Source organism: Halyomorpha halys, unplaced genomic scaffold (assembly GCF_000696795.3).
Source record: "Halyomorpha halys isolate HHAL.00 unplaced genomic scaffold, Hhal_1.1 Scaffold401.1, whole genome shotgun sequence".
Taxonomy (NCBI): Eukaryota; Metazoa; Arthropoda; class Insecta; order Hemiptera; family Pentatomidae; genus Halyomorpha; species Halyomorpha halys.
In genome coordinates, this window is record NW_027108484.1 from 832035 (window position 1) to 852205 (window position 20171).

General features: G+C 30.2%; 2 protein-coding genes across 7 annotated transcripts in view; both read right to left on the reverse strand.

Moving 5' to 3' along the window:
* LOC106682317 (uncharacterized) overlaps nucleotides 1-2308 on the reverse strand; it is a 21304-nt gene extending 18996 nt beyond the window's left edge. For 5 of the 6 annotated variants that reach the window (XR_010843267.1, XR_010843264.1, XR_010843265.1 and 2 more), the window contains exons 1-2: nucleotides 2168-2308; nucleotides 1769-1840 (exon numbers count right to left, since the gene is read on the reverse strand). Coding sequence is in view for 2 of the 6 variants with exons in the window: in XM_067046827.1 (XP_066902928.1) it covers nucleotides 1769-1840; nucleotides 2168-2185 (90 nt within the window). In the remaining 4 variants the exon portion in view is untranslated. The remainder of the gene's footprint in view (nucleotides 1-1768; nucleotides 1841-2167) is intronic. The other variant, XR_010843266.1, reaches the window with a different exon arrangement.
* Nucleotides 2309-4816: 2508 nt separating this feature from the next.
* LOC106682306 (protein artichoke) overlaps nucleotides 4817-20171 on the reverse strand; it is a 150936-nt gene continuing 135581 nt past the window's right edge. The window contains exons 5-10 of the mRNA XM_014423084.2: nucleotides 15410-15509; nucleotides 14356-14526; nucleotides 12056-12174; nucleotides 9992-10138; nucleotides 9516-9755; nucleotides 4817-9340 (exon numbers count right to left, since the gene is read on the reverse strand). Of these exons, the coding sequence (XP_014278570.1) occupies nucleotides 6704-9340; nucleotides 9516-9755; nucleotides 9992-10138; nucleotides 12056-12174; nucleotides 14356-14526; nucleotides 15410-15509 (3414 nt within the window). The 3' untranslated portion in view covers nucleotides 4817-6703. The remainder of the gene's footprint in view (nucleotides 9341-9515; nucleotides 9756-9991; nucleotides 10139-12055; nucleotides 12175-14355; nucleotides 14527-15409; nucleotides 15510-20171) is intronic.

Below are 20171 nucleotides of genomic sequence, written 5' to 3' on the forward strand. Positions count from 1 at the left end.
CAAGGACAAAAGGGATATGTAGGTCATGGTGTAGTGTTCTATTGGAAACGTAGTAGGGTAGTTCATGATTGACACCCACGAATCATCATAATTTACTAGATTGTCAATTCACTGCATTATGTCAACACAACAAAAACTGAACAGTCTTATATTGAATGCAGTTTTTTTTATCAGAAGGACTACTAGGTCATTAAAGGAGATTATCAAATATAATTTTTAGATTAATGATTTATATATTTATTAAATTATAGTTTGAGAGTGGTTTATTTAAATAAAAACATCAACTCCAATATTCCAAATTGCTTTCAACTTTATATTTTAAAAAAACGTCTAAGGTTTCGGCCCTTAGGCCATTTTCAAGGATACAATTGTGTGATTGGTAAGTGAATAGCCATTTTATAAAATTTAAGTGATTTTATTAAGCTATTCACTTACCAACCATACAATTGTATCCTTGAAAACGGCCTAAGGGCCGAAACATTTGAAGTTTTTTAAAATATTCAGAAATTTGGATCATTGAGGTTGATGTTTTTATTTAAATATAATTTTTTTTAGTATTTTGAGTTCAGAATATTGAATATCTAAAGATATTTCACCTAAAAATAGATTTTTGTGCAGTTCGCTCAAAAATTGGCTATAAATTTACAGACGAACAGATTAAACTCATTTAATACAACATTTTTGTATCATTTTGGGCTCAAATTGAGCTGTTAGAAAAAATGATAATTGTTTCTATATAATTATGGGATCTCATTGAACAATTTGAGTCATTAAACTTGAAAATCGGTTGAGTCGTTTGCCCAAATAATGATTTTATACCTAACTTTACTTAACTTGTAACTTGGAGGAAGGAGTAAAATGGAGAGAATAAGCTGGCAGGAAAAGTGAAGGTAAAAAAGGCAGGCCTTATGATGGACCAGATTCGTGGTAGATAAAGAGAGAAAGAGTACACACTAACTGCGTTCTGTTCTAGTTTATATTACAATGACGGACATTCCTATCAACCTCTGCGCAATCCTGGTCTCCGTGGGGGTGGCCTTTTTGACTTCACTTATGCTTTTTAGGAGAGTAGGGTTATGCTACCCTTCTGCTTATTAATGGGCAGGTCACGAGACACTCTTAAACACAATACCCTGCTTTTGGCTCCGCCGTCGTCGGATTACACTATTAAACTTAGCTTTAAAAATTATATTTAATATTAATAATAGAAAATTGAGAACGCAGAGTGTTAGTTCATTGCGATGTCTGGACTTAAGTGAGACAGGCGAAGTTATATATTATAACCTTGGATTCGTGACATTTGTCCACACCAAGTCTTCTCATCGGCCATACTCAATCTCAGACATAGTTTACTACTGTTACTCCACCAGGGCAATTGGCGTGTTTTTTTTCTTCTCATACGCTATGAGGAGGTGGTTTAACATCGTTGTCGGGAGAACATAATAGCATTAAAAATGATCCGTCGTGGGTTTGTGTCTTTTGAGCGGGTGGAACTCGTACAGGTGTGGTTCAATTAAAGCATAAGAGTTTAGGTTATAACAGAAAACACACCTAACCGTACACAAACAAATAGAACACGCCTAACCACTATTTGGAGTAACGCTTGTGTACTGCTTGCTCAACGTTTTCTAAAAACATGAACTCGATTTCTGGTACTCCTCTAACTAAATCCGTTTACCCTGCTTTCATGGGACGTGATATACACATTTAATTAACCTTTAACAATTTTATTGAAATACATTTATTATGTTGTACTAAATATATTTACCTCCATTGACCCATAGACCGCCATGAATCCTACTTTAGAATAAGATTTTCGGCCCTCTTCTTTTTGTTCTATCTGTAAACATCGTCTATCTGTAAAGACTTGACGTACCTCTGATTCGAAAAGAATAAAAATAACAATTCCTCTATTAAGAATGATCCATAATTATGAAATATCATGTCTGAAGGTAGGCAATGAAAATCTCATAAACCTAGGTTATCCTAATTGAGTTATGAGTTTTTAATTACCTACTATAGATGTACAGCAACATTGTACTGTTTACTTAGTAAAAAACCGTGCATTAAACTACTATAATTCCAACCAAAAAAAATATTTCCAATCTGATATTATCCGTATCTGACGTAAAAGTTGTGTTGGGAAAAAAAAAGAATTAGTACTTACATCTTTTTTTACATCCATCTGATAAATTATATGGTACCAATAATTTCGAGCATGTCAAAATAGAGTTGTGATCCAAAATTCAGTTAATTTTTGTAGGACGGTCACTGTTAAACAGATGTTTTCATAACATGCCAGATAAATAGTTGATAAAATATTTTAATTTAGTAGATATGTGAAAAAGTTTATGAAGTACGAGAACGTTTACTTTACTTAAAGACATACATATCTACTCTAGTGAAATCAGACAAACATTATATTTTCAGACATTAGCTTATATACTTAGAATTACTAAGTATTTATTTTCATTACTTGGCTGCTTAGGTATAAGTGGAAATAAAGTCAATAGCTTTCCTCCCATAACTATTGTTGATTTTTACATTTAATTTGTCTTTATCATTCATGAAACATAAAGCAATAGGAAGCATTGTGATCGTAAAAAGTTTCGAATCCATAGTTTTCAGCGAAAATGAACGCTTTAGGTTCCTGAGTCCAAATTATCAAGTATCGTGTAAAAAGTTTTATTTTATATGTTTATGCATAAAGTATATGTACATATAAGAACAGAATAGCTCAAAAACAAAAAAAATTGTAGGAAATTGATTTTTCGTATTAAGAAATCGATGACTGACTTCACAGTGGTGTTAAGTACATTTCCACTAGCGTTACGAAAAATACAATTAAAGGTTTTCACTTTAGGAAAATTGATTGAAAAGTTGTAATTTTATAATAAATATGTTACAGCAATTTTTACTCTAAATAAACCGTAAGTTTAATTTTATTAAACTATTTTACAATTTTTTTTTTAATTTTTCTTAAAATGGCTGATGTTTTGGTTAATCGCGTCATATCAATGTACTATTGAGTGTTCTTTAATATATATATATCTGACTTAAATAGTCTGAGACGACTTAAACGCTAAGTTTTCAAAAAGACTTCTCTTATAATTGTCAGCTGTAATAAAAAAAATGGAGAGCTATGAACTAATTTAATGAAAGAATTCTTATTTAACTATAGGAGAATAGAATACATATTATTTTTTTAACTTAAACTTTAAATGGATATACGGTAAGTGAAAGTATTCTCTTCCTCAGTAATAAAGAAGTTGATGGTTTGAAACGAAAAAGATTTCATTTTGATTCAAATTCACTATATATCATGAAACCAAAGGAAGTTGTTTCACCCCAATTTTTTATTACTTTAATGAAAAATATACAAAGAGTCAAAATTGATGGGTATGTCAACCATAGTATGGGAATAAAAAATGGCTGCTGTTAATGACTAAAAGCCTCTGTTATTGTAATAGCAAAATTGAAAAACTCCATTTTTTTTTTAATACGATTTCTAGGAAGGACATTGAAAGTTATACAAGTCAGAAAATGGCCTCATTAATTACTCACTGTAAAAGATTTTGAAATTTACATACAACTGCTCTCCCTTGATAATTTTTCTGATCTACTCTGTAAAACAAATGTTTTGGTGGTGTGTAAAAAACTTAACTCAGCAATATATAATGATAATACTAATCATAATAAATAATTATAGGGCAAAGCATTGTTCAACTTTAAAAAAACAAAGAAGTAAACACAAGTGATGGATATTCTTGAAGTAGAATTAATCAGTGGTCATGGGTAATTACTAAAAAATATTTATTGAATAAGCTTTATTGTTATTAAAACCTATCATTGTTAGTGATTTTAACTTGGATTCCCTCCCACTCTACCTGCACTCCTTCATTATTCTTTCTAACATTGTAGTTCTTAGATGCAATTTCTTATTTCAGTTTTCAGTTTTACTTCTTATTTATGAGTACTTAGCGGGTTTGCTTTGATTCAAACAAGAACTATAAGAACAATACATATATACAAGGACTATATTATATGAACTTTCCATGTATTAATATTATAAATTAAACAATAGAGATCATGTTTGCAGGATTTAGATGTTTAAAACACAATTTTACCCATTTCAGGTTTTTACTGCATGATTTTGCACATTTTAATTTTTTAGTTTTTTACTTTACTAAGATCTGATCTCTATAAATTAGATTATGTGCACTATTTGTATTTGCACATGTTTGTCAATAAGGTGTGGAAGGCAGAGTCATCAAGATTTTTGGTTTTGTAAATCATTTACATTCCCAGATACAGATATGTAATTTGATATTTTAATGTGATTTAATAATTCCGGAGCACTATATTTAAAAATTTTGCACAACACCGCATTGGAGCATAATAAAAAAAGTTCCTTTAGATGTTGCTACTTATTGTATTATCATACTTCATTGCTTATAGTATAATAATCTTTCAGTACTGTTCAGTGGGTACTTATAATACCAATTACCTATATCTATTATAATTTCTTGAGTGTTTGTGATTATTTTTCATTTTAAAATATAAAATGTATCATAAAATAATCATAAAATTTTCCTCTGCAGGATTCTAAATCTTTTATTAACGGAAAATCACTCATGTTTTATTACATAATTCTTCTTTGAAAAAAATCGATCAAAAATGATTGAGTTTTTATACGGTCTGATATATAATCATCCATTGTAAATACTACTAAACTATGTATTAATATTTGATTATTTAGATTTAAATGTTATTTTTTAAACAACACAGATGCTGGGAATGAAGAAATAAAATTAAACAGGTTTTTACGTTTGTTTATTGAAAAATCATTTTACAATAATAATTTATCATTTTTAAATTATTGATAAAAAACCACTAATCTAATTTTATAACCTAATATAATGCAAAAAATATTTACAGTTTTGTGTGTTCCAGTTATTGCACACAAATTTTAACATTTATATTCAGAAAATCAGTTGTTTTATTATATAATGTAATTTTATTTATTTGATTCATTATTAGAAAATTTATTAATCATGTACATTTATTACAAATCAATAGAAAATTAAAATATCTATTTTATTGTATTCCCTATAAGTGAAACAGTTTTCTTAACTTAATTGAGAAAAGCACTTTAAGAATAGGATTGAGCAGTACTTAAAATACACCTATGCTTGTTTTGAACAATATTCCTGCACTCTTCTATTCTAATATTTTAAAATATCCTAATTTCACAAATCACAAAATAAAAAATTAATACTTTGTTTAGTTACAAATATAAAAATTCAAATGAATGTAGTTTATTTCTTAATATGATGAATTTTGGTGCTTATCTTCCAAAAATGTTTATATATACTTACATAACACTCACAGAAAAATACATATATATTGATAATATATACTTAAAACCATTATAAGATTGTTTGCAACAAAAAGAACACAACCTTAAATGTAACTAATAATGTTTTGAGCATGAATCGGTTAGTTTTTATAGTTTTATGATTAAAATACATATTAGGAAAAGTACATTTGGTTTTTGATATATTTGGTAGATTTTGGGTTCGGTCCTTTTTTAGCTAATTACTATGGAGTTCTGTTGACTGATTGAAAAAGAGCAATAAATGAAAGGATGGAATCATAGTCACTAAAGCTAATAATCCATAATTGTTCTAACAGATATTATTAGTCTTAAATCTCAATCGTTCATCTCAAGGCTGTCATGATTGATAAATGAATGGAATAATTTCAAAATATCAAATCGATATTTATGAATTGCGAAGTAATATTAATTTACAAATAATTGAAATTCTAAATCAGTAAATATTTTACACTTACTTGTGTGTTTCACAAAAAATTATTAAATTAATAGTTCAGTTTTTGTTAACTTTACATTGTAAACAAAATTTTTAATATTAAAAAAAAATATCAGGTTTTAAATTACATAATTATGAAATGAATATAACAATCACAACAATAAACATGGCATTAATAATTTACACATAAATATGAAAGTCCAGTAAGTTGAAATAAAGCTTAGAACTCTTACTTAAATCCATAGCTTCAGTATACCAAAGTTCATCTTAACACATTATTCTTGAACATTTTAATAACAATAAAACTTGCATGATAAATAATTATAAACTTATTATATATATTTACATTTTCCTTATCTATTAATAACATATTAAATATATATAATAAAAAATTGACTAATCTCCAAATGATTAGGGGGATTAGATTCCATATGTAAAGCTTTAACCATTTACTTTGTCTTAGCTAACTATCACACAAATTTGTTTCTTATTCACATGATTATATAATAAAATTAATACTATTAAAAAAAATGATTGAAGAAAATATTTTCTAAATCATCAATAATTCAACCAGTTTTTTTTTTTTTTTTATTCATATTCATAATGAACTAAAAAATAATTACTGAATACAGGCATTATCATATCCTGTTTAGTTATATACACAGTTTGAGCATATTTTTATTTGTTCCTGCATCCAATTTAGCAGAATTTTGATATTTTGTTCCTCCGACGGTTTTTTTTTTACTTTTAAAATTAAATGTTCTCCCTCTTCCTATTTAATAATTTCATAATTAACTGTCCGAATATAAATAAAAAACAGTTTTCATTGTAAAAAACTTTAGTGAAATCCACTATTATCTTCGAAGTTCGTACTACCTCATTGTCATTGAATTTTCCTTTTCTTCTCCTGGGGGATAAGCTATATAGAACGGCTGAGAAGGTGGAGGATACCTTCCAAGAGTTGAATAAGATGCTCTTAATGGAGGTGAAACTGAAGCTAATCGTTTACCTGGAAGGGTAGCATAAGGCATAGGTAAAATAACTTTTGGACAAGGGCATGCTGGACTATTACAGTGAGGTACTGGCCCACGGTATCTTTCACCACCCCATCTTACTCTAGCCAAACATGTTATAATTATGAGAACAGCAATAAATGCTACTACACTTCCTACAATACTAATGATGAGTGTATCATCATTTGTGACAGTAGGCGTCATTGTCTTGGCGGGAAGACGATGAGTCGTCGGCACAGACCAAATAATATCAGGTTCTGTTGGCCCATGGGTCATATGATTCATCCTAGTTGATGTTGTTGCAGCTTCAGTTGTAGTTGAAGTACGATCACATGTCAAGTCATCATCTCCAATCTCTACAAGAAGTCGTCCATCTAAGTGAGCAGGTTTTGAACAGACTACTCCTGCTACCAATCCTGATCTTCGAAGGGCTCTGGCATTACAATCACAAACAATAGGATTTTCAGCTAAACCAATAAGTACAAGATCTCCTCTACGATCATCTAAAGCAGATAAAAATTGTCGACTAATTGTAGTTAGTTGGTTTCCTCCTACATCAAGCCTGACCTTGGATGACCTTGGTAATGGTATAAGCAAAGCTGGTGGCAATGTTGTCAATGAAGTTCCCTTTATGAAGACATTGATGTTTGAAACCTTAAGACCGGCCAATGTGCTTGAACTGACACTGTGTACCCTGGAGCCACGGATGCCAAGTGTAGCTAATCTTGGATTCATTGCAGCTGATAACTGTTCACCTCCTACAGCAGCGTCTTTTACTTCTACATCGAGAAGTTCCAATGAAGGAAGGCTGTGGAGAAGTCCTGTGATATCAAGATATCCTAGTCTTGGATATCCATATGCTTCAAGCTCTGCTAAGTTGACTAGCGATTTAAAAGCCATTTTCTCAATTCGAGTACATTCTTCTAGTCCTGATATATTCAACCTTATGAGAGATTCTAGTCCATCAAGATCACCTTGTACAATACTTTTGATTGGATTTGAAGATAAATCAACAGTATGAAGGTTTTTCAACTTCGACCACACTTGAGAAAGAGTTCCACTGATATCACCAATTTTATTAAAAGACAAATCTATTACTTTCAAGAGTGTAGGTCTTTCAAAAACTTTTTCAGGAATATCAGAAATTTGGTTGTGGGATAAGTTGAGATGATAGAGAAATGGACTTTCCAATCGTGTTATGTGTGTGATTCCAGTCCCAGCTAGGTTTAGCTCTCTGACAGTTTTTGGCTCTCCTAATATACTTACAATGGACTCAGGTGTTAATGGATTAAATGAAAGATCTAATTTTTTAATATTTACCATAATGCTGTAATCAGGTGGAATATCAGTGAGTTTATTATTAGATAAATCCACAGAAGCTAAGAAGAAGTATTGTCTCTGTAATGCTTTCAATGGTGGCACTTCAAATAAGTTATTAGAAAGGTCAATGTTCTCTAGCATACGTAGACGTGATCTTTCAAATATTGAGTCTGGCAATTCACTTAACAGATTATCACTTAAGTCTAGCAGCTTCAGCCTTCCTAAACCTTGAAATGTCCTCTCGCCCAATCGCTCTAACTTATTTTCAGATAAATCAATGATTTGCAATTGAGTTGAGTTATGGAATGCAGTTTCACTAATTGAATCTAATTGATTTTTATTCAGCTTCAATAAATTAAGCCTCGGTAAGCGTCCAAAGTCAAAGTCTTCCAAGCTTTTCAGTAAATTTTCTCCAAGGTCAATATCTTGTAAGTAGTTCAACCCTACTATTAGTTCAGCAGGGAAAAAGCTGAAACGATTTCTTGCTGCTGAAAGTTTTTGAAGTCTTGGGTGTACTCTAAATGATGAAGGAAATAAATAACTAAGGTCATTATCAGAGAGGTCAAGTTCCTCTAGTTGGGTTCCGTTGCTTCTTCTTGTGACAAAGAACTCACCCTTAAAGGAAGACAACTTATTACCACTTAGATCAAGTCTCTTCAGGGAGAGTAGTGCTGAAAAACAACCAGGACGTATATTTGTAATGTGGTTGTGGGACAGATCTAGAACTGTCAGATTTCTGAGATTTTGAAATGCTGATTCTGTAAGTTCTTGCAAAATATTATGCGAGAATGAAGCCCATCTCAGAGCTTGCAATTTCATGAGTAATTCTGGACTGAGGACTTTAATGTTGTTATAGCTAAGGTCAAGTACTTCAAGCTTACCAAGAGAGTGGAAAGTACTAGAAGGGATAGTGGTGAGAGAGTTCTGGCTTACATTTAGTGCCAAGAGAGATGTCATCATCAGGAAAGCTGTTCGAGTCACCTCTGTGATATGGTTATGAGAAACATCAAGGGTAACAAGTTTTGGAAGAGGGAGTGGTTTAGCTGAAAATGCAGACAGTCTGTTTCCCCGTAGGCTTAAAGACTCAAGGTTTTCTTCTAGACCCGTAAAAGAAGAAGTTTCAATGCTTAGAAGTAGGTTTCCAGAGAGATCAAGATGTTTCAATTTGTTGAAACCCTGGAATCAAAGAAACTAATGTAATTTGGACATGTATATATATATATATAATGGAAAAACTAACAATTGTATTGTAAATTAGATCAAGAAATAAGAACATAATTAACAAATATAATGTGATATAAATATCATTATAAAAAAAATTTGTGTTAAGAATATCCTAAAATAAAATTACCTGGAAAGCATCAGGGGGCAGCTCCCGAACGACATTCCTTGCCAAGCTGAGGGTGTGGACACGATCTGCAACTGCTCCAAGTATATCATGGTCCAAGGCAGCTACCCTATTCCAGCCAAGCTGAAGACGTGCAAGATTGGGAAGTCTACCTAAGGCCGAAGCGGGAACCAGGAGAATATTGTTGTCTTCCAAAGAGAGCCTCTCTAGACTATCCAAACCCTCAAAGGCATCATCTTCAACCTACAGAAAAGACATTAAAAATTAACTGACACATCTTCTTAGTAATGGTTTAATGTTATTCTAAGGGAATCGAATATTCCGGAATAACAAAGATTATTTTTTCTACTGTTAATTTCATTTCAACAAATATTTAGTTTTAAAAAATGTAATTTTTTTTTATACACAATTTGACAATACACAATGTATTATACCAATAGAATAAGTAGAGTATTAAATTTTCATAATTTATTACTTACCGTCCGTAGTGTATTAACACTCAAGTCCAAGTGCTTTAATTGCCTCAAACCTAAAAATGTTCCAGGAGCTATATTTCCAATGTTGTTTCTACTCAGATCCAATAGCTCTAAATCTTTTACAGGTGAGAGTAATGTATTCGTCAGTTTCTAAAAATAAAAAGAAAAAAGAACATGGGTGATAAAAATATTCCCTTAGATTTCATCTAGAATGAATAAGTAATTCGATTTAAAAGGCGCTCTCAGCAGATAATGAATTTTTTCTCTATTTGTTGTTAGGTTTCAAGCTTTTTTATATTCTTTAAAGTTATGCAACATTACATGTTCTGCTATATTAGTATAATTTTAGGAATGATTGTTGTTTTTAATATAAATTTATTATATATATTTTTTAAATGTATTATGTAAGTTTTTGTTTTGTGCTGCATAACAGCACAGGTTGGAGGTAAATGTGATCTATTGATTTTTTTGTATAGTCTAAGATATCCTGCTATCAACTTCAGTTTGAGCTAAATCTAAGTTTCAGTATTGACAAAATTAAGAAAATGTAAACAACTAACTAATAATTTCCCAAACACTGAAGTGTAGATTTTGTTCATACGCAGGTGAATAGCAGATTCTCATTTCAGCAAAGATATTACTCGGTCACTTTTACCTCTATCCCAATGTACTTTAAGAAGTAATTATTATTACATAAAAGGATCAAATTTTTATGAATAAATCATATTATTACAAAGAAATCTGAAAAACAAATTATTTTAATTATAATAAAAGAATTTTGAGCACAATGTTCCTTTGTTTCTTTATAAAGCTATTATTGGATTTCTTTGTTAGGGCACTCTGTAGGTGAAGGGGTTAAGGCATAGGTCTTTGAAACCTCGGCACTGCAAGAGCAGGTGAGTCAACTTTTATTTCAGTCGTTCTCACGAAATGAAAACTTGACCACCATCATGGTTAGAATAGGATGGTACTCTGTAGATAACCCTTTTGGTATGTCAGAAATTACCAGAAAGAGGGTCATAAAAAAAAAAAAAAAAAAATGGTTACTTTGTCTAACAATATAATTCCAACATACCAATAATATTATGATAAAGAACTATTCAAAACATTAAAAAAGAATTTTAGTATTTTTCGAAACTACTCTATTGACAAATTTACATAATGGAGCTTGTTATGTTCTTGCCTGGGCCCTTCAATTGATTAAATTAATGCACCTCTGGCTACCAGAACTAAAAGAATTTTTAATTTTCACTACTTTTAAGTATGAAAATTTGCGATCAATCATTTTTTGAAAAAAAAATTTTTGTTCTTTTGGAGTGCTGTTAGCCCTCCTAAGAGTTCTAATAATTATCCTTAATAATCAAAGTTCTAAAGTTGAAAGCAAAAGAGATATAGGGTGTCTAAGTTGGAAAAAATGTGTGGTTGTGGTGCGTATCTATTAATGGTATTCTTCAAGCTTTAAACAATAGAACTATTTCTATAAATAATTGAGAACTATAGAACTCTTAGGAGACTACCAAAACTCTAAAAAAAAATTCAAATATTTAGAGGAGGGAGCCAACTTCAAAGAGGTAATTAATGGTTTTAAGTTAATTCTCAACCACTCCAATTGTATTAATCAAATTAATTATTCAGTTATTCACCAAGATTGAGAATACCTCATTCACACCAATTGGATCTAACTGCTTTTGAGCAACTATTTTCGGTACCCTAAATATCTAGATATGAAAATGAGTAGAATAATTTTAGTCATAAAAATTTCAAATGGAGAAAATAGTAGTTCAATGTTTCAGTTGCAAAACTTTACAATTTGAAAGCTATGAAAAATTTCTTTTAAACTCTTAAAATTTTGTTAGACATTTTTCCACAAAATTAGCAGGTAGCACTCATGTTGTGAAAAAATAATTCTTTTTGATGAAAAGATGAAACAAAGATTACTTAAAAATAAAATAAGATGACTGAAAACAATATCACCAGTTAATAGCACTTCTAAATTTCCCACAATGTGCTATTACAAATTTAATTTTCATAATACCAAATAATTCATAAACATTCTTTTCTTCTTACCTCTATCAAATTAGCTGACAAGTTTAAATACTTTAGTGATGTAAACTGTCTCAATGCGACAGCTGGAAATTCTGTGAGGAAATTCTCTGATATATCAAGTTCTTGCACATTTTCTGCACCTATTGTAAAAACACTGAAATTAAGCTACAAATATAAAAGTATTTTTAACATGAAATCTTAAAATATTGCGGTTATTTTTTAAAACTATTTTAAAACTGCTGATCAGTTTTACCAACACTTAAGTACTTTCTTAACTACCTATGAATTTCAGTAATATAGTTTTTTATTTAATCTTTGACATTTTAAAAAAAGAGATAATGGATCAAAATTTTGAAAATAACTGTTTAGAAAATGCATTTGTATGTGTGGTGACATATTTCATTTACATTTATAATAAAATGATTTGAACTAGGAACTCAATAAAGAATTTCATGATTATTTATATAACAAAAAAATCACTAGGAGAAAAACCGTAATAATTCCTCACCACATAAATGAAATATTCATAGGCATCAAGTCATCTTATGATATAATCAACAGTAAAGGTCTCAGAGATGTACTTCATAACTTAGAAATTTAAATCAAACTCAAATACTTAATGTACCTAATGATTAAATGCTATTGTGAGTAGTCATAGCTAATTGTGGGCAGAAGAGTTCATAACAACAGAAAGAATAAATGGCTGGCTTCCTGATATCTTTAATTATTCCTGAATGTGGCTTTTAAAAAAGCTAGATGGCAAAACAATAAAAAAAAATAAATATATAGTTAAATATTGCAGGCTAATGTATGCAGAAAATGTTGTGCTGTAGTTACCTAAGCTACTGAAGCTGTAAGGATGGGAGTTCTATAATCGTAGCAATGAAGATTCATTGCCCCAAGAAAGGAGTTAATAAGAAAGTTCAAATATTAAATAATTTTTTATGTAAAATCTTACTACATTTCTTTAAATTATTTTCACACCTTGACCATCTATCATATCACATTAACTTTTCTTCTCATATTGAAATTTAAATTCTAAAATCCTAAACAGTTGGAGTTTAATTTGCTATAATTTTTTTTTCTTTCTTCAACACACCGATTTATAATAGAGTTGAAGCAGTATTTGAAAACTTTGAACAGCATGGGTTGTAGGGTCTTGATTTTATGGCTGCTAAGTCATTGTGGGATCACTGGGAATGAAAAGGCAGACTAGCTATAAAGACAGGTCAAGTCGTAACATCATCAACATGAAAAGATGTTATTTCTTGGATCAAAGAAATTTGATGGCAAGAGTGGCAAGACGAATGGTTCATCACGAGAGACAAGTTAAGAATGGTCCAACAGATAGTGAAATGTCCAACCAGAAACTTGAATTTGCTACAGAGAGATGTTGTATTAACCCATCTACGGATAGGCCATACTCGACTCACCCACTGTCATCTCATGAAAAAAGAAAATACACCGATGTGTCACTACTACAGAAACAATCTCACCATTAGGCAAATTCTCACGAATCACACCGATTTACAGGAGATGATGAGAGAAGACCCCACAACAATATCAAAACTTTTTCACTTTTTAAAAATAATTAATATCTATGATCACACATAGTCTAACTCTAATTCCAGCATGTATAAGTGGGTGCATAATTTAATATAGTAATTTACTCACTACGTCCATTCTAATTTTAACTTTATGAAATGTAAATTGTAAATGTAAATGTGTAACTTTCTCACATTGTAATTGTAACTTTTTGAACACGTCAATTGTAATCTTCTTTGTAAATCCATTTACACGGCCCTGATGGTCGAAACACTTAAATAAATAAAAAAAAAAAAGATGGGGGTTCAATGATACAAAAACATATATTTACCTACGTTAAGAATCATCATGAAAAGAGAAAAATAATAATTCCAATAGGTTACTCTTTCTGGGTTTTCTAGTGACCCAAGAATCTATACTAAAGTTTAAATACTTGAAATTTTACCACTAATATTAATAGTTTTTCGTTCACTTGACAAATTTGTAATATTGAGCTAGGTATATAGAGAGACATTTACCCAATAAAAATCCAAAATGGAAGTTGAAACAGACTGAAGACATGCAGAATTATGATATTTTGAAGAATCTAGAGTGTATCAAATTGTTGTAAAAAAAAATTATAAGTGGCAAACAAAAGTTAAGGTTTGTAACTGCTTTTGTCAACCATTAAAAATTGGTTTTATATACATAAAAATTATGCATGGATTACATTAACATTTATTTTATAAATTAGAACTTAGAATAAGTGATTATATTAAGTCAAGAAGATTATTGACCTGAGAAGACTTCAGAGTTGAATCTGGCCAACCTATTCCTGGCAAGGTCTAGCCTCCTAAGTGAAGACAAAGACAAGAAGGCACCTTCCTCAATGGAGGCCAACCTGTTGTTACTTAGATCTAGTCTCTCCAAGTCAGGTTGGTTGATGAAGCTTCTTTCTCTTAGAGTGCCTAAAGAATAAAGGATAAATTAGAATTATGATAAGGTACAACTAGAACTAAAAGTACTAAAAGTAGAAGATGGTTGGGGGTGTGGTCAAAGTGAAACACAAATAAGTTGGTGTAACCTATTTAATTGTGCCAACGTTTCAGCTAGAGTTTCTAGCCTTCTTCAGGGCTGTTAGCTTGAAAATCAAATGCTTAAAATTATCCATCTTCTCCTCGTACCTCATCCAAGGTCAACTATCTCTCATAATTAGAACTAAAAGTATTTTTGTAACAATTATATTCATTATTTTCTTTTTCCATTTTAAATTTGAATTGCAGTTTTATCAGAATAGATTTGGCCTTAAAAACTAAGTGTGCCAATAGGGTTTGCGATTTGACACTTGCTGTTGAGCTGAGTATAAACGTAATTCTAAATGCTGTCACTTTCTCACACTTTCACATATACCCCCAGGTGTGTAATTCTCCCCACACTTATTAAATATGCAGTTAGCGTCCTTTAAATAAAATTCACAATTCTTATAATTCGAATAACAGAACAAGGAAACTGTGAAATAACGGACGTTCATGATGTCTTTAGGATGTAATAAAATGAAAGGTTTAAATGTTCATTGACATATATTTGAGACTAAAGTTATATTTAAAATAGAATCACGACATCTCAGCAAATAATCCGAGCAATCAAACTTGAAAATCGAATGAGCCGTTTGCTTAAAATTGTTACAAACCTGCTGATTAGTAGTTTATGAGACATCTCTTTTAATATTTAAGAATTATTAACATATAAATAAAGTAGGTATTTTTTAAAATTCTTAAATATTCAAACTCTGAATTTGGAAAGATGGCAACAATACAAAGATCTATATCATATTTATGCACTTTTACGTACTTATTCTGTTGTCTCTCAATGACAGAAGTCGGAGAGATCTTGGTCCATTTAGGGATGATGAAGGAACTTCTGTGAGGCTGTTACCGTCCAACCAAAGTTCCTGAAACAAAAGAAATCATGTATAACTAATGAATGAATTGGTCAATAATAATTATTATTGACTAATTTATATTGAATCAATAAGAAAAAAAATATTGATTCTGTAAGGTGAGAAGGATTTGGAATAATTATTATTTAATTAAAAAATAAGTATTACAATCATGTTCTGTTATTTTCGATGAAAAATGTAATTTCATTATGTGAAATGTCTAAAATACAAAATTATTTATAAAAATGACCTATAAGAAAAAAATAAACGGTTTTCTGTAACCCAACCACAACTTCCTATACGTTTACGCCACCTGTTAGAGAAAGCTGTACGGTGTATGTACCCGCAGAGCTGATGATGGTTAAGTGAAAACAAGGATGATTCTCTTCCTGTTCTGGAATCGGTCCTTGTGCCCATTGGACAACCAGGATGGGAACAAGGAATGTGAAGGGGTATTTTCTTTGTACAAAATTTTTGAATTTATAAAAGGGTAAACGTAACGTTCTATGAACGTAAAGAAAATTTGTATCTCTTTTGTTCTCTTGACGTCATGAGATTACTGGAGTAGGTTTCATTTTTAGCAGAGAATGGAATATGAGTCCACTACAATTAGTTCCAAACTCTTAATAGTGCTAGATGTAAGTCTGTGTAATTTATGAGGCAGTGCATGGTAGTCTCTAATGGGTGCAGAGATCATATAACAGAATGGCCAGAGTACTTATAATGGTGAATATTTCTAGAAGATGAGTTAATGGTGGTTTTAGATCATTCTAAATAAATTTTATAAAAATGAAACATGAATAACGACTTAACTGGTGAAAGTAATCGCATTGAAATATTTACTCAACGTCCTTTGAAGTGTTTCATTATTTTGTTCATGCCTCGGGTTTCTTCTTTCGCATTACAGATTTGGCTCGTTATGAAGCCCACAGCGGTAACGTTTGAGAAGAAAGAACGTGCCTGAGGAAGAGTCGTGCTATTGCGACAGTCCAACTCCAAGATTGTGAAAAGAGAAGCGCCAGTCACGACGGAAGAGGCCAGAGGCCTGTTCCAAAGAGGAAATGGTCCTTGACACCACCTTCTTGTTCTTTGATAACTATTGACGCAAAAGGGTAACCACTCATTGGCTTAGGAATGAAGCATTAAGTACTTATGTTAGTTTTTTATTGGAACACTGTAAGTTTCGGACTTAGTATCTGATAATCCATCATACAATGGGAAAGTACAAATAAGGTATGGAAATTGAAAAGGCTGTAAACTAGTTTTGGGAAAACAATTTTTAATCTAAAAATATGAAAAAATTACAGCTCTAGGAACTAAACTGTTCAAGATAGGAACTTCCAGTTGTTACCAGCCGATTGGCGCTGTTTTTGTTTATTTTTATCTCATTTTTTGTATTTTGGGTACTTATAACTTTTTCCATTTACATGCCTCAAATATGGATTTATAAACATTGCATTCTTAGTTCCACTTTATTTTTTTTCATATTATTTTTTTACTAGAAATCAATTATTTATTTTGTTAATTCTAAAAATATGATTTGTTTTGTTTTTACTTTATTTTTTTTTGCTTCATTCTTTAATTACTCATAGCATTATTATCTTTATTTATTTATATATTTTTTGTAATTCACCATAAACCATGTACGTACGCAGTTGGTTATTAAACTTTCACCTCTTAAAAAATGAATTTGTTTTTCAGTAAATAAATCTTATTTTTAAAAACATTTAATTGAATAATAATAATACAATTTGTTATATATTACCGTTCGCAACTCCCGTTCATACCATATATACAGACTTATTTAGTGAAAGAAGAAGAAAAAAATAATGACAACATTAGTTACAAAATAATAAAAACCTAGTAACAAAATAAAAATAAATAAATTACTAACATTATATCTCTATAAAAATATTATAATAATTATTGACGATGTAATAATTTTTATTTATTACTGGTCAAATTATGTCAGAATAATTTATTTACAAGAAAAAAAAAATTAAATATGACACATATATCAATCAAATTACATCAAAACAACTATACAATCTTTTTAAAGCGAAAAATAGTTTACTACGGACTATCTTGCTAGTGCCAACTTTCAGCTATCAAAACAATCTTTTTTATTAAAAATATGTTTAAACTATCTGGTGTATAATGAGATGCTTATGACTTGCCCAACACAAGTATAGCAAAGAAGTAAAACAAATCTTAAACATAATGCATATAAAAAGTAGATTATGCCTGGAGAAGCCGATTCTAGAGACTCTTAGTACATATTACTTAAGGTCGTTTTAGAAACTCTTTAAGTATAAGTAATCCTTCGCAGGTAAGAGAAAGCTAAAGATGTTTAAGGTGGAGGAATGCCGACTTGGAGGTCGTACGGTGGAGAAAATATAAAACGGGTACGCACAAGTCGTCAGATCCGCCAAGTGTACCTTGTCCTTGTAATTAGAGTTTAATAACGAAAGAGTTTCCTTTACTTTGTTTACTCAGGTAATTTCATTTCAAAAAATAATTAAAATTTCTTTAATCTAGATTAAGAATTTAATTAATATATCTTGGATATTAATTAAATTTGGATATAAGTTGGTGCTAGAAAGTATAATTCAGGAAGACCCAATAACGAGGTACAAAGTAAACTAATAATGTACGAATTATAAACTTAATTTGAAACAAAATATACATGAATTATGAACTAATAAGTTAGACATCCAGCGAATAATTGTTTTATTTTTGCTTCCTACTCTCGCTTTGTGTTAATGGAGGTAATTTTTAAAATTTTTTATTGGAATAATGCATTCTGCCATGTTTACATGTTACAATTTGCCAACATATGTACATTCTCATCTGTACATTATAATTTGCTTGTTCTTATTTTTTCAGGAGATTAAAAAAAAAGAAAAAAGTGCATTCTGCCACACTCAAGGGACAAAAGGTATTAGGGTTGTAAGTACACAATCATAAATAATAATAATAAATAAAAACACAATCAAATAATTAAGTATAAACCAAAATGGATAAAAAAAACCTGAGGTAAATAATTAAAGTAAAGTAAATAAAACCTTTAATACAATCATACCTATACACATTATTTACATTCTATACAAGTAATAGAAAATGTTTATGTCTTCAGATTCGAAAATATTCAATGGTATTTTACGTTTTAGAACAAATTTGCTTCTGGTCTATCTCTGGTCCAGTGTGCTGGATTATAAAGAATGCAAAGAATACCTTGGATTATAATTAAAAATAACCTTAAAATAAAGTTAATTGCCGACCCATTTGAAATTTAAAGAAAAAAATGGATAATTTAAAAAAAAAATGCCATTGTTACTGAAGAAAAACAGCTTCACTAACTTCTGTATTTGGCAGACTTTTTAATCTATGTTAACCCATTAATTAAAATAATAATTAATTACAATAAGTGTGTGTTCGGGTATTATCTATTGAATAGCAATTTCGATTTTGATAAGAATTTCAGGGATTCGTAGAAGGTCCTATACAAATTTCATTAAATTCCGTCCGATATTTTCGCTTTTTCATGCGTGAATGTATTTTCTTTGGAACACCTCTATTTCGAAAATGGCTGATCAATTAGAATACTTACTGTCAAGAATTTTTAGACCCATATGTAAACAGTATAACGTACAACTAACTGTTAAACACATACTGACAGATCGCTGGCATTTAATAGACACCGGACAACCATATCGTATGGCAACTTAACTTAACGATAGTACCTCTCATCTTTCAGAAATATTTGATTACCTTAGGAAAACAAATATGTACGAGTATGTATCACTAATTTGATTTATTTGCATCTTTATCACATCAATTAATGTTATCAAATAATTTATATTTATAGTTATATTGATAGCTATATCAGCTAAAATATTCTAGTATATATATGATGACATTAGGAATATTAACAAGATAAAAGCTCAGTGAGTATGCATAAGCAAACATCACCATCGCTGTGAATCACCTTGCATTATAATTTAAAATAACCTTAAAACAAAGTTAATTGCCGACCCAATTGAAATTTATAGAAAAAAAATGGATAATTTAAAAAGAAAAATGCCATTGTTACTGAAGAAAAAAGCTACACTAACATATGTATTTGGCAGACTTTTTTATCCATGTTAACCCATTAATTAAAATAATAATTAATTACAATAAGTGTGTGTTCGGGTATTATCTATTGAATAGCAATTTCGATTTTGATAAGAATTTCAGGGATTCGTAGAAGGTCCTATACAAATTTCATTAAATTCCGTCCGATATTTTCGCTTTTTCATGCGTGAATGTATTTTCTTTGGAACACCTCTATTTCGAAAATGGCTGATCAATTAGAATACTTACTGTCAAGAATTTTTAGACCCATATGTAAACAGTATAACGTACAACTAACTGTTAAACACATACTGACAGATCGCTGGCATTTAATAGACACCGGACAACCATATCGTATGGCAACTTAACTTAACGATAGTACCTCTCATCTTTCAGAAATATTTGATTACCTTAGGAAAACAAATATGTACGAGTATGTATCACTAATTTGATTTATTTGCATCTTTATCACATCAATTAATGTTATCAAATAATTTATATTTATAGTTATATTGATAGCTATATCAGCTAAAATATTCTAGTATATATATGATGACA